Source organism: Bombus bifarius, unplaced genomic scaffold, assembly GCF_011952205.1.
Source record: "Bombus bifarius isolate JDL3187 unplaced genomic scaffold, Bbif_JDL3187 scf7180000009200, whole genome shotgun sequence".
Taxonomy (NCBI): domain Eukaryota; kingdom Metazoa; phylum Arthropoda; class Insecta; order Hymenoptera; family Apidae; genus Bombus; species Bombus bifarius.
Window position 1 is genome coordinate 3,027,418 of NW_022884965.1, and position 24,563 is coordinate 3,051,980.

The 24,563-nt window shown below is 35.3% G+C and overlaps 1 protein-coding gene, 1 long non-coding RNA gene and 1 other non-coding gene across 4 annotated transcripts; 2 read left to right on the forward strand and 1 right to left on the reverse strand.

Moving 5' to 3' along the window:
• The first annotated feature begins 1,252 nt into the window (after positions 1–1,252).
• Positions 1,253–24,562, forward strand: LOC117214353 (cytospin-A). Its single transcript, XM_033460407.1, has 13 exons — positions 1,253–1,306; positions 2,007–2,104; positions 5,950–6,093; positions 14,646–14,988; positions 17,411–17,776; positions 17,851–18,063; positions 18,140–18,595; positions 18,954–19,389; positions 19,660–21,456; positions 21,972–22,166; positions 22,247–22,420; positions 22,613–22,998; positions 23,327–24,562. The coding sequence occupies exons 1-13, from the start codon at positions 1,268–1,270 to the stop codon at positions 23,414–23,416; spliced, it is 4,737 nt and encodes a 1,578-aa protein (XP_033316298.1). The 5' UTR covers positions 1,253–1,267; the 3' UTR covers positions 23,417–24,562.
• Positions 3,496–3,567, forward strand: Trnac-gca. Its single transcript has one exon. It is a non-coding gene; the product is annotated as a tRNA-Cys (tRNA).
• Positions 5,518–12,953, reverse strand: LOC117214363. Of its 2 annotated transcripts, XR_004488838.1 has the most exons (3): positions 12,575–12,953; positions 12,086–12,435; positions 5,518–12,005 (listed from the first exon to the last, which is right to left on the reverse strand). It is a non-coding gene; the product is annotated as an uncharacterized LOC117214363 (long non-coding RNA). The 2 variants fall into 2 exon arrangements; XR_004488837.1 differs by having other exon boundaries at positions 12,086–12,953.
• Position 24,563: the final 1 nt, after the last annotated feature.

Sequence of the window (24,563 nt, forward strand, 5' to 3'; positions counted from 1 at the left end):
TTCAAATCTGTGAAGCCACTATTACAACTATGCAAAAGACGCCTGTTTCAGGAAATTGTATTGAATGGATTTAATAGAGTACACAGGGCTCAAATTAAGATTAGAATTTGATTGTATTCTCTATGGGGACACCCTGTAGAAGGATGGACAACGGGTCGCGTGTGCATTGCGAGTTTAGTATGTGCGCCGCGAGTATTTCGCGTCGAGCAAGCGGCCACGGGTGCAGGGTAGTACTTACGTACGTATGTACAGAACGTAGTTACGTACCGGGCATGCATCTTTATTATTGGCCGAGAACCCGTACGCGAGGCGAGGTTCGATGAACCTTTATAGCTACGTATACGGACGTGTACCCTTCTGATTGAAACTCTCCCAAGTGCATATTCGCTGAAAATCCACTGGGTCTCACCAGTTCTCCTGGGAACCGGTATTTCTTCAACACATTGTAACTAACTTCTTCAACACTCATTTATAACATATTAACGCTGCTTTATCTATTAGCTAGCAAATATTCCCAAATATATATGTATCAGGTTTGGAAAATATTTAGCGAAAGTTAAGAAAGATTTATCTAGAATTCGAACTTTTTCCATATACGTATGTATGATTTCATCAGTCTTTTCTTGAAAACTTTTTCATCCTTTTTGGTAATTGATTGCGTTCAATAGCTTTTACAAGTTTGTAGAGTATTCCATTTTTTGTCCATGACCCTGGAATGAGTCTCCTAAATACTATAATATTGTATTATAACTATATATATATTATATTATGATTGCTATGCAAAATATTCTATATTATAGTGTAGACTATATTATAAATATAAATAATAATGTAAGTATGTACATGTATATTCGGTAACTGAGACATAATAACTTTTATATACATAATCTATAGATCCGTTTCAAATTTTGTTAATATATAATACATATTAATAAAATTTCAAAATGTTTTGTATAACGTAATTTATAATAGTTTTCGAACAAGTCGATACAATATATTATCTGTCATCGTGTATTCGTAGATATTTCTCGACTTATCGCAGCCGATTTACTTCTTATCGCATCACCTCGAATTCCGTCGTGTTTTCTGTGTACTTGAGAAGTGTAGTCCTAATGGAAGATGTTATGGGTGAACTACGTGCGTTATAGGTTAAGAAATGTTTTGTTTGTGATCCCGGTGAAAGTTGTGACGTGATCAACTAATAAATCGGGACTTTTTGTATCAGAAAAGTTATATCGATTCTAATAGTGGACGTGGATCAAACAACATGTTTCGGCAAATATTGGACGCTTTAGGAGGGAACTCGGTACATACGCACATACGTACAGTGGCTAGTGGCTACAAAAGAATATACCCACATACTCTTATTTTTTGGTTAAACGCCTTTTTATTAGATCCTATATTTCGTTTTCATAGTACTAAATTTTCGTACTCATAAGTGTTACTAGACATGCTATTAAATGATATAATTTAATATACATAAACTTAATTAATGACATATTATATAAATACTATAAAAAATACGTGATATGATATGTAAAAATTTTTTGTAGCCACTTAAGTATAATTTTAATATTCAAAGAGAACCTCTGGGTTCCGTCCTTCTCAAAATATGTATACCTAGTTCATACGTATATATGTATATTCGCGTACTGTGGAAAATGTTAGATGCGCCAGTATTGCGTTGTCGAGTGGCGGCCTTCGTTTCTATAATTATTTAGTGCATGTTTCGTTGGTAGCCACAGTTAATACGTATCCACTGCGTGAACAGATCGAATTCGTGTTCGTAAGAGAAGATATCTTGTCAAGGATGTCACACTTGCGGTTTCAACGCTGCACCTGTACTATTAATCCAAAGACGTTTGCGTGCGTTCACATGTACTCGGATCAGATACTCTCGAGAGTGGTTTACGGCGAGTGGGGGAACGATGTACCGTTTAATTATATTTTCTTAAATCTGATCGTATGTGTTGTATTAATTGGTTGCCTTTTCCTGTTTGTCACAGGCTCGAAGCGGAATGTCCGTGGGTTCGGGAGGGCGGGCACCGTTTAAGCGGGCAACAGCCACTTCTATCCCAATCACGAACAAGTCCACGAAAGCCCGGTGAGTACCAATTGTTTGTTGTACCATTATAAGAATCAATTACATTCAGAGATCATAACTTTATAACATAAATTTAAAACGGGCATAGCATAAAAAATCGTATCCCACGATTAGTTTATATGAATTTAGTTAAGAATAGTTATTATAGATAATTACAATTTTGTTGGTTACTGGTGACCATAATTGTGACTGGTGATTGAAGTTGTTTTTGGTTGCCATTAACTATTACGGATGGCGAAAAGATTCTTTTGTTACCACTAACGATTTTTGGCTATTTTCAACCAACATCAATTTTTATTAACGTCATTGATATTTACTACCTAGTACTAATTGTAAAGTTAACAATACCGAAAACAAAATTTTAATTTTCACAAATTAATAATAATTACAAGTAAACAACAAAATTTTAATAATAAGTTATTCATAGGCTGCAGATTTTTATACATTTATGGGAAATCTGAAGGTGCAGAAATACATACAGTGAACATAATATGCAAAAATATATAAAATATCCAAAACAGTGTTTATTATGATATTTGGTAAACAAATCTCTATTTAAGTTCTACTTCTTTAGTTATCTTCAAATTTAGATTTAGTTATTCATTGCCAAAATCATTTAATTTAAGATATGAATTTTTATATTAGAACTAATTGAGATTTAGTCACTAAATACAATTCATAATATATGTAATTCCTCTATGATAAGTTTTTCATTTGCGGTATGTTTAGAGTGAAAGCTAGTTAAAAACGATATACACACTAAGAATTCGCTTTCGCTTTTTCTGCTTCGGCGCCTATATAAGTCGCCTCTATACTTTGCCATTTATTGCGAAACATACGTGCGTTTGTTTACTTCAGAGCATTTCATTTCATTTTTCCATTTGATCAAACGATAATATATCTTTGAAAATTCCTATATTGTCGATATAAGTCGATAACAATGAAAATACGAAAAGTTGACGTATAGATGGCGATAGTATGTAGTCGGCTTGGCGGTAAACTCCTTGGTTAATGTAATAAACATTGGAAGCCGTGGGACCAAAGCCTGACTTGTTACCGCAATCGTAATGGCTTCCTTCAACAGACCCTGCCTTGTCTGTTACGCATCGAGAAACCGGTCGAGCGATTATTTTTCCAGAAATTCCGTTATCTACCTGTCGCAGCCATTGGCGTCGCTTTCTCTCTATAAATCGCTTTACTGGACTGTACTAACAATAGTTCATTTGATTTCAATTAAGTATATTTTAAAGTAATTTGAACTCAGATTTCTGAAAATACTTGAATCAGTTATTCTGTAATCTGGATGAATAGTATAATTTATTGGGAAAAATTTATTTATGACTAGTTTGTTGGAATAAGTATAGCGCCATTTTGGAGACTGTGATCAAATTGGGGATATAGCTCAGTGGTAGAGCATTCGACTGCAGATCGAGAGGTCCCCGGTTCAAACCCGGGTGTCCCCTATAATTTTTTCTTTCGCTATAAAATTTTTATCAATTTCTTGATTCTAAATTATTATAAGATAATATCAAATATATGGTATCGAGACTAAGAGAAATATGGTATTAATAAGTCTACCTTTATCAAGTCTACTTTTTATGATAATCTTAGGCCCAGTTTATATGCATGAATGAACAGTAAGGAGAAAAGAAAGAATGTCACAAAATAGCTTTATTGAAAAAATTAAGTTTTGATATTTATGTCTACTAGAAAAGTAACAACATTCAATGAATTTACCTGCATTGTTCATAAGATAAAGTTTATACCTTACTTAGATGTCATACAAAGAAATGACTAATAAAATATTAATTATTTTTGTCTGTGTTTCGTTCCAGTACAGCGTGGACATTTCCTGTTTTTAATCAATACACCGGATCTTTAACGTTATCTTACGGAAACATTTTGAATATTGTGATTATTATGATTTGTGATAGTTTTCACAACAAAATGCATTATCGAATAGAAAATTAAGAAAAATGGACATTTCCCGTTTTTCCTCGTACGCCCTTCAATTTTCAAATGTAAGACCAGATTATGCGCATAAATAAGCAGGCTGCGGATTTTTATACATTTATGGAACATTTAAAAATACACAAATGCATAGAATGCATATAATGTATATAAAATATCATAAATACAGTATATTCCTTGACAATACTTAATGTGTGATATAAATCTTTAAATAGATTCTATTCTTTATATCATTTCCATCAAAATATAAATTTGTATAGGAATCCACAGACCAGATATAGAAACATATTCTACGGTAGAGAAACCAGTAACAGTTTTTCTTGTTAAGACCACTTGTTACTGGCAGTTTACGTAAGATGTTAAGAGAGCATTAGCCAAGTACAGACACAAAATGAAATCGATCCGATTTACTAGATCCCCATTCTTAGTAAATGGATCGAACGACTGAGGGCATTGACCAGCGGTCAGCGATGAAACTAACCCATCATCTGGTCACATCTCGATGCATGTCATAATTGCTGGACACTTTAAATCCGTTCAAGTTCCTCCACATTCTTTTTTAAGGAAACACATTGTAGTTGAGATCACGCAATTCATTAAATGCTCAAGATTAAGTGGGTCAAAGATTAATCTCGTTTAATTGCAGAGAACGAGTCTGTCGTAACTGGTAACGACACAAGAAAATCCTACGATCTTTAAGGAAACTAGATCTAACCTACTACGTTTTTTCGATCTGTCATCTCTGTTTCTGTATTTTATGGCTCACCAAACTGATAGTACATATATATATGTATATATATTAGGTTTAGTAATTGAACCCATGAATTCCATAACAGTACAAGTTTACTTTTCTACGCTATATTAAGTTAACTTTGACAATTTCAATCTAGTCTCTTTTCCAAAAACTTCATTTCATTAGCAAAATAAAAAATATCAATCAAGAAAACTCGAGAAAGAAACTCTTAAAGGATTTTGTTAAGATTTCAAATTTAACCTCCAAATAGTGCTATTGGGCATAGTAAAGTCTAATAATTTGTTGTATTACTATTATACTACTATTATATTACTATATTATATTTAGGGTATTTCATTTTATTTTGTATTTTACTTGTATTTTCACTGTGATAGGGATTAGTAATAAAACTAAATTAAGTTAATAATTCAGAAATCATGTGATTTTGTCTCAAATTGTTATGTTTTCCAGTGGGTCAATGATTAGATAAGAGTTAAAAATCTTTTTTATAAAAAAGGAACTGTATTTAAATAACCAGAATTAGGAAGATTAAACCGTATACTGTATAGTTACTGGCGAATTTTTACAGATAGAAATGTAGAAACAGGAATGAAAAAGACGTAAAGGAGCGTCGTCACTGTAATTCGATAATAAGTTCGCTGTTCGTGCGATTGTTGTGGGTGCAGGTAGGAGTGTTAACGCGCCTACGTGTTGCACAATCCTTTATTCGTCATTTGCATATTTCTTGAAGAAATCTTACGTGATTCGGTGATGTCGTATGCATCGTTTTTGTCCACTCTTTCGCTCATGAAAATTTAATACACTTTGTCACTTTGTAATGCATGTAGCAACAGGATTGTTGCAATCAACCATAGGCTTTGTAATATATGTGTAATTGAAGTCTCCGTGACATACATTGTATTTAATGTATTATACAAGGTTAAAAATATAATAATATACAAATTTAGAATACAACTACACAAATTTCAATTTGTTAAATTTACAACTTAGATTACTACTATACTCACAATCCAGTTACAAATTAAAGATCGTATTCGAATCGCGTTTGCTCGATTTTACAAATTCTCGTCTCTGTAATATCTCATAAATATAAAAACAGCGTTTTTATTGAAAATTTCAGATCGAAACCCGAACCAAAGCCACCGGCCGGCACGGGAAAAAAGCGGGACGTGGTCGCGTCGTTTTTCAGCCCGAAAAGGCCAACAAGCAGAAAAGTCGAGCGGCCTGGCAGACACGAGGCGAAGCTAGAGGAGCGACACCACAAGTGAGTTTCAAGTCGAACGAGTCTCCGGCGATTGGATTACCATTACCACAAACCATGCGTCTCTCACAATGATGCGAGCCATGTGACACGTTTTGCCAGTTAGGCGCGTGTGGCGGCCTCCTCTCTTTTACGGAACAGGAAAAAACCGAAACGAACGCGAAAAGAGAGAAAAGGGATACGTACGATGCGTCGTTAGCTCATAGGAAGGTTCAGTGACCTCATACACGCTTCTTTCCCGATCATTTCTCGATGCCATATGTTACTTGTACGCTGTTAAACGTACATGTATGTGCAACATAACATACGATTATCATAATTTTCTATCAAAAAAGCAGTGGTTCACAGAAGTACTCGTATACCGACCACAAAATTTTTTATGAATATATTATATGCATTCTACAAAACTTTTTGAAAACTCGTTAACACTGTAACGAGACACGATCATCGTAATTATTGTACTAATGTGTTAATTGGAAATGTATATAGAAATTACAAGACATATATCGCAAATATACACTCAGTAGAAAATTAGTATACAGCATAAATACTATTCATAATTGGTCTTCAGGTTATCAATCATATTATATATTGCTTTGCAAGCCGACGTTTCGTGGACGTTGTATTTCACTTCTTCAGTGTTATACTGAAACTGAGTATTTTCAGATTTTGTTAATGCTTTTTATGGTCAAAAAAGTGCCTCTGGTTGGCCAATGGAAATCTGCCATAAAAAGAAACCTGGAAACAGTTTCAGATCGGCTTACAAAATAATATATAACACGATTGATAACCTGAAGATCAAATATGATGAATTCAGAAAACCATCGTGGAAATCTTAAGTCAATAATAGTCTTAAACGTACAATTAATACTAAAGATAGTCTCACTAAACATTGTGGCTTATTAATATAATGAATAATAATTGACTTCAAATACTTTGCTAATTTACGCGCAGTATATGCTTCCAATAAGTATCTTGTAACCTCTATATATATAATTTTCAGATCTATTTCAAATTTGATCCATATCAGATTTCAAAATGTTTTGTATAATATATATACATAATATATATACATAAAAAGCTTCTAACAGTTTTCGAATACTTTCGTAAGCCACTTCTGACTTTCCTATCGTCTCTACTTTCTATAAAAATTAGTATAAGCCAGACTTTACTTGTTGCGTTTTCCACAGGCGAAGATTTGGTTTGCGTGAGGTAGAAAAGTGGAAGTCCGGGCCTGTATAGAGTACACTTTCTCCTACTGTCAAGATACGCTAGTTGATTGTTACGTGCAATAGCTTTATGCTGCTAAGTAGGCGAATTCTGGTCCGCAGATAGCGCTACCGCGCTTTAAACCAGTTCCTTTTTGCACTAGCTGCAGTTTCCTTCCTTTCCTCTTGTTCCTTATGGCGGAGACCGCCAACACCTTCGCCAGACTTGAGTGGCCGAGAGAACTGTCCAAAAATCACCTCATGATGCCTTGAGAACACGTGCGAATGTAAATCAGGGGGTTATACATTACTCTCGATTGGTTCACCATACCTGGTGACTTCATTGACTTCATCCAACAACTTCTTAATGGAATCGACCACCTTTTTGAACACTATGCTCTCTTGATAGTAAGTGTTTTCACATCATGGTTCCTCCTATAGACTGTTATTCATAATTACTCCTGATGGTTGTTTTCAGGACGTTTTATTTGGATCTTGTATAATTAGACATCGTTACATCGATACAGTAGTTAACGAAAGTCTTTGAAGATTTATCATAGAAAACTTTCATGTATTTATTATATGTACGTGTTATATAAAACATTCTGAAATTTCATTGACGCTTTCATGAAACTCGGCTATCATGATTGTATCGGTAAAATTTGGAATCAATTTAAAAATTGATATAGAGGTTATTGCAAATGTATATTTAGTGAAAAAATTGGTAGACACCATGAATAGCCTATTTGTAATAGATAATTGATTATGCTTTTACAATTTCTAGGACTGCATTATACTGCAATGCATACTTGGACGCATAATTTTCACATTATATACATATATTTTTTGATTTATTTCAAATTTTACCGATAAAATCATAAGAGTCATAACATAATATATTCATAAAAAATTTCTATAAATGGCGGAACACTTTCATGAACCACTGTATATTCTAATCTGTTGCTCGCGCATACATGCAAAATTATAGTAACTAAATCGATTCATTATTCTATCAGGGATATCTGGTTAGTCTGACCAACCTGTATACATTTCTTCCTTCTAACATTTCCCTCTGAATCATGCTGTTTGACGTAAGAGGTCCATTCTAACCTACTAACTGGTCCAATCCTGTTCCAGGTGATTATAAATCAACCTCTCCATTACATCAGATAAGTCACGCTCATTTTTTTTCTATAACCACCACTTCCTGAAGAGTTCTTAAATATATTAAAATCTTGCATGTATATAAAACTCTAATTGATTAATTTTCTTCTTGATATCTTAGATTAAATGTCATATTTCGTATAAATCCAGCAATATTTATGAACGAGAATATACATCCGTAGTAAAGTTGCAGTCCGCGAATAATATCTCCTGGAGAGTATACAGTTGTTTGGCGTAAAGTCAGTCGACAATGTCTGCTCGTTGTCGTCTCTTAATTAAGATCTAAAGATGCGGCTCTTTACGCTAATAGAGAGAAAAGGAGAGAGAGAGAGAGAGAGAGAGAAGAAAGGCACAGGTCGATTCTTACGGGGTCTCTAAAGTGGCGACTGCTCGACGGATCGACGACCCACTCTGACAATGAGAGCGGTACTTGGTCGACGTCGGACGACCTACATACCCAGTGAATCAAAAGTCAATGAGCTACTCGTTGCAGCCCGATAACTTCTTTGTATTTACGGCGATCCACCATAGAACGGTGTTCAGCCGAGTAAACACGTTAGTGAGGTCTTTAACTCGCCATCAGTTATCAATGAACCTCATGCAACAGATGGCACGCATAATCTTTAACCACCGGATTTAACATCTAGATCCTTTCAAATTACAAATTATCTAATTATCCTCTTTGATATAAAATTCTAAGAAAGAACTGTATAATCTACAGCTTGTAACTATCAAATTAATTGGTAAATTATTTATGTTCAGTGCCAATGAAATTTTAAAATATTTTATACAACTCTATATATCTTCAAATGTTGTATGTATATAAGTTTATTCTAGCTAAACCTACTTTAACTTTCGCTTCGAAATTTCTGAATATACACTAGTACACTTAGATCTGACAAACTTTGAATATTTCTAAAAGATACAGACAGAGGCTATTATGAATGGAATCACTATAATAGAAGCTTGCGACGAGACGCTCTAAAGGCCTTTGAATAAGGGCAAAGTCAATTGGTAGAAAACGGGGAACAGAGTGACGTCATGCGTAAGCTGACCGAGGAATCAACATCAACTCCGCATCACGGCCTTTATCTATTCTTCGTAATCGTTCATCAGCCACTTCCAAAAAAGAATCCAGAATTCGAACCGAACCAAATGGAAGACAACCCACATTCCAGCCTTGTAATCGTTGCCTGTTCAATATTTGCACAAGGCGACTGCAACAATCGCTGTTTGCTTTGGATATAAATGTTTGTATCAAGCGTATCGCAGCCGCGTGACGAAAATACGCCTGCGTATTTTTCTTCCTTTGCTTATTCTGTCGTCACTGATCATCATCATTTTTACCGACTGAGCGTCATTTTGGAACACACTGAATACATATATATGTACAACGTTTAAAATAACGATACCTATATCTTAAAATTAGTATTTTTATCATATAGTGGCAGTCAAAAGAAAGTTTATAGAATAAGAATTACAAAAAAAGATATCATAATTTTACAAAATGGACATATATTTAATAAGAGCAATGCCACAGAATAGATGACATTTAAAATTAAAAATGTTTAATACAGATATTACTAAAATTCATAGTGTATCAATTTCAAGCTTTTTCTATTTTGCAATATATTTTATGCACTAAGTTTTTTCAACTTTTTTGTTTATTTTAAGTATACTTTATTCATGTCTACATCGTGCATAGGGTTTTATATTTGTTGTAAGTAAATCTTGTTTTGTAAAATGTATAGTGATTTAAAAAGGAACTTAAAAAATGATAAAAAGATATAAGAAATGAAGTCACAAATTCGGTGTGTCCCAAAACAAAGTTCAGCCTTTTTAAATTTCTGTCCAATTCACCGGCATCTCACATCGTTCCTTATCTTACAGTGTCGCCGCAAAGAAATCCATAGCTCCTTTCTCTTGCCTACAAATCACCGAAGACAAGAATTCGCCGAAATCGTTGTCTGACCGAATCCTATTACACGAATCGATCACGTCATAAAGTATGCATGAGCGATGGAACCTCCTACACTTACACCTGGCGATAATGATATCTCTTTTGCGTCTCCTTGAGCCACAGATAAGGCCATGTCGTAAGCGGCGCAATTCCTTGGACGTGACAATTCACGAAAGAGGTTTATAAGCTCGTTAGTTCGATCAAGCTAAACGCTTGATGTCATGGTGATTCAGAGAAAGCACGTTCAATCAGCCTTGATCTCGTTTATCGAACAGCCTGGCTTATATTTCGCTCTATTTTCATATTCTGATTCGAATAGAACGAACCAAAGAATTGTTACCTTTGAATTGATACATTTTCTTCAAAGTTAGAATGACGAGAGTTAACTACAAGGTCGGTTAAACAAATGTTGAGGGAAGCAGAACAAATCGAAGGGCTGAAGAACCATCAAGATAAGAAATGTTCAATCAATCTTCTGGCGTCTGGAGGAACGCAATGACGTAAATTGTTGCATAGGAACGTTATATGGAATATTAATCGGGGAATGAACAACGCGCGAACGTTTAAGTGCATCGACAAGCCGACGTGTCTACATCGTAGCGGACATTCTCTTATTGATATTACCAACGCATCCACCTTCGTACGCCTGGGAAATGTTAAACCATGCTAGACGCAATTATATGTTGTTCTAGACAATTAGGAGAACATAATATTCAAACGGATTGATTGCTCGATGAGATATTTGAATTCTTCTCATTGTTCCTTTTGTTCTTTAGTCCCACGGAAAGATATGGCTGTATGTATTTATAAAGTGCAACAGGTATTCCACATAATCCAGTATATGTTATTTAGATCGAGCAAAGTAACGTGTCGGTGAAGTAGGTTAGGATACCACCCAAAGAAGAAGAAAGATCTTAATTGATTTTTAATTAAACGTTTTTTTCAGATTTCGTTATGGATATGTAGTAACTCGTAAAAATTGAGAACTTACTTTATAAAACAGTTTAAAATTTCACTATCGTGTAATGAAAACGACTGTCATGATTGTATTGATAAAATGTGAAGCAGGAATGTATATATCGATTATATTTATTATGATATTACTCGCCATAGTCTCATGACAGTGTTAATGAAATTTCAACATAATATATTCATAAAATGTATATACAAATATTCGAATACTTCTGTGATTCACTGTATGTACATATAAAAAGAAAAGAAACAGTGAATCGAATGATTATTCATAGGAATTTTCGCAACACCCCGTACAACGAGCTTATTATGTTAAATCTGCCGAACGCGTATTCCTCAGACTTTTTTTAGATTCGGCGCCAGTGGACGCCAGCCAGGATTCTTTCCAACATCGCATCGCGACCATGTATATTTAGACGCATTTCTGCCTGTTTTTTTTTTTTTGGATCGTTTTTCCGCAGCCTCGACGTCTATATGCCTGAACATATTTGCGATGACGAAGTGGACGCGTTGTATTTCCGCTAAACTGAATAGAAAAGCGCCAATACGGGTGTGATAATGACACATATGCACACGTTGCATAGTGCCGCGAAAATAGGTCCATAATAAGCCTGTTTTACGAATGTGTTAGCTTTATAATGTGATCAGGTATATGCACAGCATTGCATTTTGTCCACGTTATTTAACTTACCTTGAAATCGATCCTTATCAGATTACAGTCGTTAGAGTCGAGTCATCGATTCGGACATTCCAAAGAGACTGATTTCCTTTTTTCGCGTTCTAAATAACCATCTTGTTCCATTTTAATTCTGGATAACTCTCGCGTAACATAAATTACAAATATTAGTAGAAATATAAGATTTCATTTCGATAATATAAGTAGATTCAACCTAGACCCAGCCTAGACTTATATTTAACCCAGACCTTGGCAAGACTCGAGTCATGTCATCGGACTTAGCTCACACAAGCTTGGTATACTAATTCAGCCATACTAGTCTAGACTGTAGTATTTAGATCTCCTTATTTTATAGAATTCAGAATCTATGTACATACATGGGAAACCAGAAAAGGATTTAAGAAATGATATGAACGCCATTCTTAATGTTTTTGAGTTAACATCTGATAATATATGTTGCTTGTAGTAATCAGTTTTGCATTAGAAGGCAGGTCAAGGGCTCACCTCAAGTAGAGATTTATCCTGTGGAAGTTTAGGCCACCGGGTACATACCATATGTCGACCGTATGAGAAAACTGGTCGACGGTGAGACGTCTGCAGATTCCGTGGCCTCCTTAAGCAGCTTCTACCTCCTCTTCCTCGCCCCTCTGTACTCGCCTAACCATCTTCGACGGCGTATGTACTCGTTCCCAGAGAGTTGGCGCAGGCTGTCTTAAGCCCCACCACGATCCTCGCCAATTATCTTTGTTTCTCTTTCATCTTCTCTCGCTATTGCGGTTACAGGGATCTTCGTTGTGAAAAAATCGAACAAGAAATCGAATGATCGAAGCCCCATCGGCGACTCGATCGGTTTAACAGGGCCCTTCCTGAAAGTGCGTGAAATTTCAACATTTCAACCTTTGTAGATGGCTCTACGAAGTTCCTAATTCTCCCAAGAATATTTTATGTAAAATATTTTCTAAGAATCAGTGCTTCTCCATACTTATTTCTTAATTTTCTCCTTTAAACAGCTTCCATTTATTCTCAATGAACCTTTCATCTCGCGAGAAATCCGAATCAATCTTATGCAATTGAAATTTCACTACCTCACACTACTGTCGCACAGTATATTTCGTCCGTATGATAAACATCATGATGTCCTTGCGATAGCCTGATAACGATTCGTCATAGACAGAAAAATGAGAATAATCGCTCTTTACATAAAGAGCATATTTTGCGTGTATCGAAAGTGGATCCTGAAAAGGATCAGCAGCATCATCGTTTGCTACAGTAACTTCTAAGTATATATTCGACGCCTAGACGCGTTCTCAAGCCCTTCGTCCAGCAAAATGGTCGGGGCCCGTGGTGGGGTAGACCATTCTGGAGGGGACACAAGTCGAGACTCGTATTCAGTGCTCGATGCACCGCTGTAGAGAGTGTGTTGTTTTTCTGTGTTCTTCAAAGGAAAGTTCTTCAAATCATACAAAAAAGCATTATATCACCGATAGTACAAATAAGCTTCAGTTTCGAATTTCAAATTTTTTATCCAAAAACTAACGAATATACCATAATACATATAGAATTATCAATAATTGGAATTTCGCAAGTGGCTTTAAACTACCGACGTGTTGAAGTTCAAACTTTGAACGAAGCTTGGACGTTCGGTTTCATCGGAGATTCGTTTGAAAGGTTCCTATCTGGCGAATTCAACGTTCAAGAATGCAAGCGTATCTTCCGAACAAACATAGAGAAGAAATACACTCGCGCCACGGAGGTCGGCCGGTCGATGCAACAAGTGGTCGCCGTCGGAGGCTAAGATCCAGTCGAATCCTCCGTACGTGCTCGGCTGGAATTCGTAAACGCTCGTGAGAGACAAATAGGCCTCGAAAAGTGGCTCGAGGTCGTCGCATCTCGTATACGAATTTTCAAATTCCTTTTCGGGATCGTGTCACACGCTGTTGCTAAACGATCTCGTCTTTCCCTCGTCGTGTAACCTTAACTTCAAGTGACATCGTTCAGGAATCGAGAAAGCTCGTTTGGAGAAAAAAGAAGTCGAGGAAACTTTTCCCTGTGTATACTAGTTATACTTGAAATCCGATGTTGTTAATTCAACGACGTGAAAGTGGCACGTTTTCCTTACAAAGCATTCTGTAGAATTTCACCGTAAACCTTAGTATAGATACATCTATGCTAAAAAAATTTCTTTCATTAGGCTCTTGTGTATAACGTAAAAACATTGATTATAGGGAATCTAGATTATCTCTAATATGTATATTTGTTGCTAATGAAGTTTGTCCTTGTGAGGTGGATAGATCCTCGAGATGGAATTCTTATCGATTAGGATCGTGTTACCTGTAAAATGGAATGCAATGGAGACTTTAAATAAGTCTTGTAGGAGTATAAATAATTTTGTTCAATGATCTTACCTAACGTAATCGATTTGTAAGGTGAATAATAATTATAAATTGAACATTATGATAATGTCGTTAGCTGGACGATGAAAGGATAATAAATGTTCGTGTTTTCGGGAATGATGGTTTTGGAATTTCGGTTAAGTGTCCAGTGAAGTGTGAAGAGCGACCATGATGAAGTTCAGATCGCTGTTTCGCAGAGGCCAGCAACAACCGCCGACGCAGTCGCAGCAGCAACAACAGCAACAGATCCCGCTGCGTCAGGCGCCAAGTGCCTCCTCGCTTGAGGCGAAGAACGAAAACCCATCGGTAGGCAACTGGGGCTCCCTCGGTAAAGAAGGAGCCAAAGGGAACGCTAAGGGTAGCTTCAATCCAAAGGGACCCGGCAAGGGGTCCAGGATGCAGGAGCTGGAGCGTGAGATCGAGGTGTTGCGCAAGGACCACGCACGACTCGAGTCGAATCTACGTGAGGCATCTTGCGATGCTCAGCATCTTCACGAACTACGCGCTGAACTCACCTCTCTCAAGGTAATTTTCCCATTTTAATCTTAACTTCCTAATGAGTATAAGATAGCCCTAAGAATTTGGTGTACTGGTTAAAGACAGGGAATGTCTATTCTGTATTGGAACAAAACACAGGTAAAAGTAATTAATTAATATTTTATTAATCATTCTTTTGTACGATATCTAAGTAAAATATAATTTCATTTTATGTGTGAAAAATACAGTTCAATTTATTAAATGTTGTTTCTTTCCTAGTGGACTAAAATATTAAAACTTAATTTTCTCGATAAAGCTATTTTGTGACATTCTTTGTTTTTCCCTTTACTCTTTATATCTACATTAGATTGAATAATATCTATTTGGGTCATTTAAAAAGTTTGTAGCATTTTTATTATGAATTTCTATCAAATTATGAAACGTTTCAACAAAGAAGAATTGGATATTAAAATAAATTAAAAAAATTTATCGAAAATTCGCCAATGAGACAGGTTTCTTTTTTCCAGTGAAAAGATACTGTTGTATCTTATATGTCCAACAAATTTTGAAGTGTAGCTGGAATGTTCATCTCTATCTGAGTTAATTACCAAACATAGTATTTTCATCATTATTTACAGTAGTCATTGCAAAATTTATTCGAAAATGGAAAAGACGATCAATTCCTCGAGAAAGAAGTTGTGAAGTTATAAATGGTAAAAATTCGAATTATATATAAATTTTTCTTAACTTTTGCTACAGATTTTCTAAACAATCTAATACATATCCGTTTAGAAATATCTATCAGCTAATAGCAGTTTTAACAAACTATAAATGAGCGTTGAACTTACGATATGTTGAACAAACATCTATTTCCAGTAATTAACAAGACACACGTTTTATTTAAAGTTAGTTTTGAAAATGGTGGAAATATCAATTTTTCAAATTTACATTAGAACAAAATTGATAGATAAAAATTTGTATGCCGCAAGGGAAAGATTCGTGTATATGTTTATTGTGTTATTTGCTTTCATTTCGGTCTCTCTCTATCTCCTCTCTTTTCGTTGTTCTACTCACGTGTAGATCTACTTCTCCCACTTAAATCCCCATTCTCGTCTAACATCATTGACCTTACAAGGAAAACAAACACAGGAGATCGTCTTCGAGGGCGGTTTCTACGAGATGGAGCAGGTTATTTACCGACATTAACAACGATTCAAGGTGAACGTGGGTGATCCTTTTTTACCCTTTAGCCGTGCTTACTGGTATCATGAAAAGCGGATGTTATGCAATCACTCAGTATAATCTTATAATTTAAGAACAGTCTTAAGACTGAAATAATTAAACACGCTTGTTCACTTATTAGATTCATTATTCAATATTACATAATATTTGATTATTGAGTGAATAATCTATAAAAATACAATCTGCAATCCATGAAAGTGATCGTTGATCTCTTTTTTGTAAATATAGTTGATGATTACTTATCATAGAGGGTAAGGATTATTTTTCCCAACAATTTTTCAGATTCACTTAATTACAAATAGTCTATCAAAAACATTATCATTTATAAAAATGATTTATGATCCTCTTTTATAAATCTAGGTGGTAATTACATACTTACCAAAAAAGGTTAGGATTATTTTTCCCGCTAATTAAGGTTTTGTGAAAGCATTAGAAAATTGTAAAAAACAAAAGATTCAATTTTATTATAAATGAATTTAATAAAATAAAGACACTGAAAACTAAAGCATCCATTAACCATACTTATAAAAAATGATAGAAAAAATTGATCTTCCTAAAATAAATAAATATTCTGTTTCGTATTGAAATTTTGTTTTTTTCATGAAGGGGTTGAAACATTATCCCGCGTATTTAAAGGATAGCTAGAGGGCGTAGGAAGAGGGATGTTTACGGAGGAAAGAAACTTGTGAAGTGAAACGACCGCGAACGCTATGAAAAAACGTTGTTTCTCCACGTCTACGGTAAACGACAAGGAGCAACTTCCTTTATAAATTGTTTACACTTCCTCAAAGAGTCATAAATAGGCAACCATCACTGGTTTAGAAAGTTGCGAGATGTTTGGTTGAATTTCGTAGACCTAACCTAAAATGTTGACACTTATTCGCCGCATAATCAAGAGATCGAAGGAAATAAGAATTGTCCGCTTCGAATTAGAAACTTAGATTTCTCAACATTGTCATAGCAGATATATCGTACGATTAAGCATATTACGTTTCATCATACTAGTCAGCCCAAGTAATTAGAATACTATCGGTTACCATATTCTCGTTTATGTAAGCGTTTGGCATCGTGTTTTTAATATAAATAAAACGGCAAAGAAAAAGAGAAAAATTGACAAAATATGTTATAACAACGTAATAATATGATTCGTATATTTATATACTTGCTTGAAGTAAGTGTATTTGAAAATTTGTAATGAATAATAGGGTTCGCTCTTTTTTAATTGTAGGAACAGCATAGTTTGGAGTTAGACCGCCTTACAGAAGAGAACGAAGCTCTTCGTGCAAGACTCAGAGACGTTGCACATTCTCCCTTGTCAGATTCAGAGAAGCAACAGTTACTTCTGGATGCCTCAAGATTACACAATTCTGCACCAGCATCAATAGCAATCCCCCAAGATGAAGGATCCACACCGATCACCATATCCCAAGATAGTGCTCAGTGTACCACCCCAGATTGGGACAAGCATTCTTCTAGTTCTGTATCAGAGGTTTCTGTCGCATGTTTGCAAGATAGAATTCTGCAAATGGAAGAAACGCATTATTCAACAAATGAAGAGTTACAGGCAACAATACAAGAATTAAGCGATCTACAAGTATGTGCAATTAGCAGCCAAAAACTTTATAGAACAACATAAGATAGTAATTATAATATTCCTCTTATTCATAGGCACAGCTTACAGAACTACAAGCTGACAATGAAAGATTAACAGAAGAGAAAGATGTGCTGTTGGAATCTCTCTGTAGACAAACAGAGAAACTCGAAGACTCCCGTTCCAAGGTTGACACGTTACAAGGTCTATTGTTAAGGGAGGAGCAACCACAGGAATCTTCCAAAGGGTATAATACAGAACGGGAACAGAAATTAGTAGACCTTCTAAAAGTAAATACACTTAGCTTTAAACCATCAAATTATAACAAATTGTATTAAATTAATTAATTAAATTAACTAATTATAGAGTGCTCAAGAAGAACGAGAATCATTGCTGCAGAAACAAGAGGAACTAACATCTGAAGTGAAGAGCCTTCGAGCAGCTGCAGAGGTCAGTGCTGCGGAAACAGAGCGATTAACAAAATGTGTACACCTTTTGGAATCCTCGGTGGAGACGGCGAGTATCGAACGGAAGCAACTGGACATGGAACTAGCAGAAGCTAGGCAAGAGGGTGCAAATCGGAATATAGAAATCAGTAGGTTAGCCACGCTCTTGGAAAATGCTCGAGCGAAAATCGAGGAATTAGAACAATCGAGGCAAGTGGAAAACAAAAGCGAGGCAGATGAACTTTTGGATGCTGCTAGAAGAGAGAAAGACACTTTGGAAACGCAAGCGGCTGCCCTGCAAGAGCAGTTGGCGCGTTCGCATTGCGATCATGACCGTCTTAGGGATCAATACTCACAGCTTCAAGAAGAATACAAAGTATGCTCACTATGGCGGAAAAAATTAACATATAGAGCTGCAACATATGCAGCATTTTAATGAGAATACTTTTATTTATAACTTTATAAAAAGAATTCTTGTGAGAAAATTACACCATTTCATGATGTAGATGTAATGGTTGGAAAAATTTATTCTCGCAACCACTTTCTTTTTATAAGATTTCAAAGTCTTCTGTATCCTTTTATAGGGGAATCATATATGTTTTTACATACCAGTCATATATGTTTCTTTATTTTCTACATCAGGATTATTTATATTCTATATTAAATAAAATACGTATTCTCGTTTAAATGCCGCATTCTGTATAAGGGCAAAGAATTAATTAAATATTTTATAGGTAGCGCGTAATAATGCCAAGTCAGCAATAGATGACCTGGAATACAGGTTGAACCAGTTGAAGGACGAAAGGTTATCCGTGAGTGCAGAACTACAACTCGTGAGAGATTCTCTTGCGGAGTTGCAGGCACAATGTCAAAGGCACCTGGAAGATAAAAGAGAGCTAAAGGCCGCATTGAACGAGGCTCAAAGAACGGAACGCGAAGCTCAAACGCGTCAGTATGAATTAGAGCGAGCGTTGTCTGAAGAACGTAAGTTGAGGCAAGAACAGGCTACCGAGTGGGAACAGTTTCAAACGGACCTCCTGATGACCGTTCGCGTGGCGAACGATTTTAAAACGGAGGCTCAGAGTGAGCTGGAGCGAGTTATGATGGAGAATAAAGCACAAAGGGATAAACTGAGAGCATTAGAAGCTCAGCTCGATAAACTGAATAAAGGTAAGTGAACTACCTTTGGAATCTCTTATTTTAGATACATTTTGCTGTTATCAAACACGGAAAGAGAACAATCATATTTAATGTAACATTGATTATGATGATACAATAGGGAGACAAAGTTCAATCAGTGTATTAGGACAGATGATTGATATTTAATGTTAGATACTTTTACAAGATACTTTCTAATGAACGATCAAGGAACAGAAGTACAGTGATTAATACAATGCATGTTATCTTTTTTTTTTTTTTTCAATTTCATTCGGATGTCAGGCAGCACTGCAGTTCCTCAATGTAAGAGTTTTGGTAGCACTGCTGGAAATTCTCGCAAGCCGGCTAACAATATCTTAAAACGCGGTCGTACCATTATAAAGAGGCGGCATGAATGCAGAAAGGGCTCTTTAAAACCCAATCTTTTTAAAAAAACGTCTGAGTTGGATCCAAATGAAAAAGAGGATTTGCAAATTGATGACTTGAAAGAGTTAAATTCAGTAATTCATCAGGAAGATATTGAATTCGACGCTAGTAGCGAAATTTTATATTCCAAGGATCCTATTAAACTAAATGACAAATTAATTTCTGGAGAAGAAATTGAGATTTGTCCTTCCTTCGAATCAAAAGATAATTTACTGGAGCTTGTTGATGATTTTGAAAAACAACCTTTGATAGAATTAGATTCCAATAACGAAGCTTTAAATATCGAGGCTTCTAACTTTAAAAGAACAAAATCAAAGAAGTTTCTCAAGACCTCTGAAGATTATCAAAAGCTTCATGTATCAAGTATATCAGAGGAAAATGAAATTGCAAAATCATCCTTATTGAAGAACATAAAGGGCATTCAAAATGCCGGGACAGATTCGTACGGTATTCAAATTTCTAATAGTCGATTTTTCGTTCCTAAAAATTACGTGTATTCCGGATTGGAAAATGCAATGGATGATTTAAAGTTTGAGGTAGATCCGGAAATGAGGAAAGTGTTGCAAGAAAGCACTCAAACAAGCAATGACTCGATAAATACAGATAATTCTGAAGTAACCAGCAACCAAGAATCTCAACACACAAACGAGTTTAAAATGAAAGATATATTTTTGTCCGATACAAGAGATAAAGAAAATTCTTTACTTTCGCAGTTCGGAACTTCGAAATTTAACGAATCGGAGGAAGAGTCTAAGAGCGATTTCTCTTCAAACAAAAAGCCTAGGTTATTTCTGAAGAAAAGCGAATCCAGATCTGGTAGTGAAGTAGTGGACTCCCTTTTAGACAGTACTCGCAAGCAAGATGTCTTCAATTCTACTTTAGAAAATCGAACCTTTTCTACATCCCTAGACAATCTAAATTTACGAACTTACTCTGCTGATCATTTGGATAATAGTAATATCAGGAAGATAAGACAAAAGGAAGATTTGATTCCTCTTAATGGTTACATTGACAAAAGTGCAATACGTTACAGAGACACCAATGATTTAATATCTGTAAGACCAAAAAGTTTTCCATTTGAACCTTACTTACCCCAAAAATCAGAAGATTTGGTTCTTGCAAATATTAAAAAAAGGAAAGATAAAGAAAGAGAAGAATATAGTACATATTCTATTCTTTCTTCGCTGGAAAATTTACCTAGATCTGCTTTAGATCCTCCATTGGCACCATTCTCCTCTCGACTCGCGCCAAAAGAACATCTAATATCGTTTTCAAAAGAAACTACCAGAGCATTAGATTCTACTTCAACACAAAAGACTACTAGTGGAGCTTTGGGGTTCAACAATGAATTAAGGGAGATTGGAAAGAATCTAACTCTTTGCGAAGCAAATAGATTGAAACGCATGAAATTCTTAAACATGAACTTGTTTCAATCTGAACCAACTATAGAGTCTCAGACAAATAGTTTGGTAATTACGGATGAAAAGAAGATACAAAATGAGAGCTTAAGCTCAACCTCGGAATTAAAAATAGGTCAGAATAGTAGCGATTCAATGTTCAAGGATAAATCTCTGATAGGGAGGACTTCGTCTTTAAGAGAGAAGTTTGAGACGATCATTGAGGATGTGGAACTGAGACCAGGCCGACAAATAGGTACAATACGCGACCGTAAGTCGCAAAAAAGTAGTGTGGAAACGTGATTGCTTGTATTTGCAGAGTTCAAACCCTCGTTATCTGTCCTGGATTTTTATTCTAGCAAACAGATGTGTTTAAACACTTGTAATACACCCTTTCTCGTTGCTAGTCTCAAATGTACTTTTTCTAGCTCCCCCCTCCCCCAATCTCTCACCTTTCACTATTGTTTGGATTAATCAATATATCTCTAATTTATGTTCTCTAGTTTTTTTGTCTGTGACCTGAAATTTTGCTTTTATGTTTTTCGTCCCTCATCAAACTATTTATGTATCATTCAATACAAAGTAAATGTAAATATACTTGTGGCCTTAGAACTACGAGTCGAAAAAAGTGATTGGTTTTTTCTAGATATTTCTTTCTTGTCATTCTTGTGCTTTCCTATTACATGTAAACATAGCGCTTATTGCTTTTTTTTTTGTTACGCGATTTTGCTTCAAGTACAATTGTAGTACAGTTTTTCTCTGATCTTTCAGCTAACCAGAAAGTGATTCAACAACCCCAACAAAGGCCAGCAAGCACACCGACGGAAACTCAACACTGTGTGTTGACAAGCGTTCAACAGGAGATTGCCGCGCGTCGGAAAGCTAATATTTCTCGTCAGGATTCAAGGCTATCTGTGAAATGTTTAATAGAAAGTATTGAGAATGCTACAAAACAAGCAAAAGCAGGTATGAAACACATAATAGATGAATTTTTCTAACCACCTAATATATCTCCATATGACTCTAATATAATAATTTGTACATAGGCCCTGGAAGTCGTAGCAGTTCTACGTCCTCGCTTAATTCCATTGGAACAAATGATATAATGACATTAAAAGCCCCACTTCGTGATCAGCAGCAGATCAATAATTTAATCTGCACAACGAACTCAACAAATAATAATAAAACCCAAACCGCAATTACTAGAAAACCACTGTCAGGTAATTTCCTTTTTAAACATTATGTTATCACTATGCTAAGTAACGACATGTAATTTATTTTCAAATGTTATTTTCAAAAGTTTTGAAACAAGATTATTCATAAAATCCTCTGAATCATACACTGTTGCTTTCTAAAGCCAATGTTCTGCAAAAGCATTTGAATGTTATAGAACTTTTCAATGATTAATACAGAAACAAAGTCAACAGTGCCTGTAGTGTTGAGTCCTGGCGAACTGCTAGATTCTGCTGCACTGAACGCGAAGGCAATCGACTTTGTACGTCGCAACAGCGTAACGGACTTATCAGAGCGCAAAGATCCTCTCTGTGGATTGATAAAAAACGGAGGCTCGAAACGAAACGCATTGCTCAAATGGTGCCAAAACAAGACTATGGGTTACCGGAATATTGATATCACGAATTTTAGTAGTTCGTGGAACGACGGTTTGGCTCTTTGCGCCATCCTCCATTCCTATCTCCCACACAAGGTACCATACGATACGTTGACACCAGTGGAAAAGAGAAGAAACTTTTCTATTGCTTTCTCCGCTGCGGAAAGCGTTGGGATATCTACTACGTTGGTAAGTTATAAATCGTGTGATTGTTATGTACACTACTATCCATAAGTAGTTGGACACTTGGTGGGTATTTTTGTTGTATTTTCAAAATTATGATTAGATTGCGAGTATATTTAAATAGAAAATTTAAGTAGAAAATTTAGCTATTAAGTATTATAACAGATATTATACTTTCTATATGTTAAATATATATTTTTTCACACCATATGCATTCTATGCATTTTTGCACTTTCAAATTACCCATAAATGCATAAAAATTCACACTCTGGTTATGGGTGGTAGTTGTACCTTTTAGTAAAATGACTTTACTAAGAAGTTACTTAATTTATAGAACATAGGGGAAATGTGTCAATTGGAGCGACCTGACTGGCAACAAGTTATGACATATGTGACCAGTATTTACAAGCATTTTGAAACCTAATTTTCGGTTCGGTGTCTCCTGTCATCAAGACGGTTCCTCCTCTCATTGAGAATTCACCGTTGGACCGAGAACGAATCAAGAACAAGGATCATCTAGTCATCTAAAAAACAAATTTTCTATAAGGACAAAAATCTTTCCAAGAACTTTTTTCTTTTTGGATTTCCAAGAATCGCTGGATTATAGCACTGCCTACGCCTAATGCCTGTGTATGATCGCGAGAGTGTGGATTTCAATGGGACATATAAATCTGACACCAAATGGAATTGCTTTTTACTATGAGACTGAATGTTTTTAATATACATGCATATATTATATATATATGTTAAGAACCGGAGACAAAGAAATAGAGGCAGGGATTTATAAAGAAAAACAGGAAGTAACTAGAGAGAGACGTGCTTCTGTAAAAGAGAGAAAAAAATGAATATAGAAAAATGCAAGCTTTATCGAGTCTTCTTGTGCGTGAATATGTATCATATATATGTTTCAGTGCCTCCATTGCAAAGCCAATACATTAATTCCATTATATGCAAGAGGGTTTTTTCTACCTATCGTAAGTCTTGCATTTTTTTGTAACTGACACAAGTGTCGAGGTAAATATTTCCGTTCCTCTCATACTGTGAGTATTTTTCTACTTGTATTATTTTTCGAGAAACTTTTGTAAAGTTTTAAGAACGAATGTACAGAATGAAGCGCCTTAATTTAAAAAAGAGAAAACCTAATTTATTGTATTAGTCACGTTTTTTAGTATATATATATATATTATAATATTATACGAAAGCCGAGCAGCAAACTTATTAGAGAGACGAGAAAGCATCGTTTAAGTTCTACTTTCTGAGTGTAGTAAAGAACGAACGAAAATATTCATGAAGATTAAGTTCTCTGTGATATAGCGAAATAGCCCCGAAACAGAGATAGAAACGTTATCGTTATTGCTCTTATTATTATTATTATCATTATTATTATTACTATTATTATTACTACTACTACTATTACTACTACTACTACTACTGCTGCTGCTACTGCTACTATTATTATTATTAATACTATTGCTACTATTAATATCATCCTCATCGTCATTGTTGTACCATTGTAGACAATATGCTGTCTGACATAAAACAATAAACTTGCCTAATGACTATTTAAAAAT

Bases quoted from the DNA above. Each gene is read 5' to 3' on its own strand.
- LOC117214353 (XM_033460407.1), top strand. From the start codon at position 1,268: ATGTTTCGGCAAATATTGGACGCTTTAGGAGGGAACTCG. The intron at 21,457-21,971 runs GTACAATACGCG...CTGATCTTTCAG, and splicing joins GAGACCAGGCCGACAAATAG to CTAACCAGAAAGTGATTCAA. The intron at 22,999-23,326 runs GTAAGTTATAAA...CTTAATTTATAG, and splicing joins TTGGGATATCTACTACGTTG to AACATAGGGGAAATGTGTCA.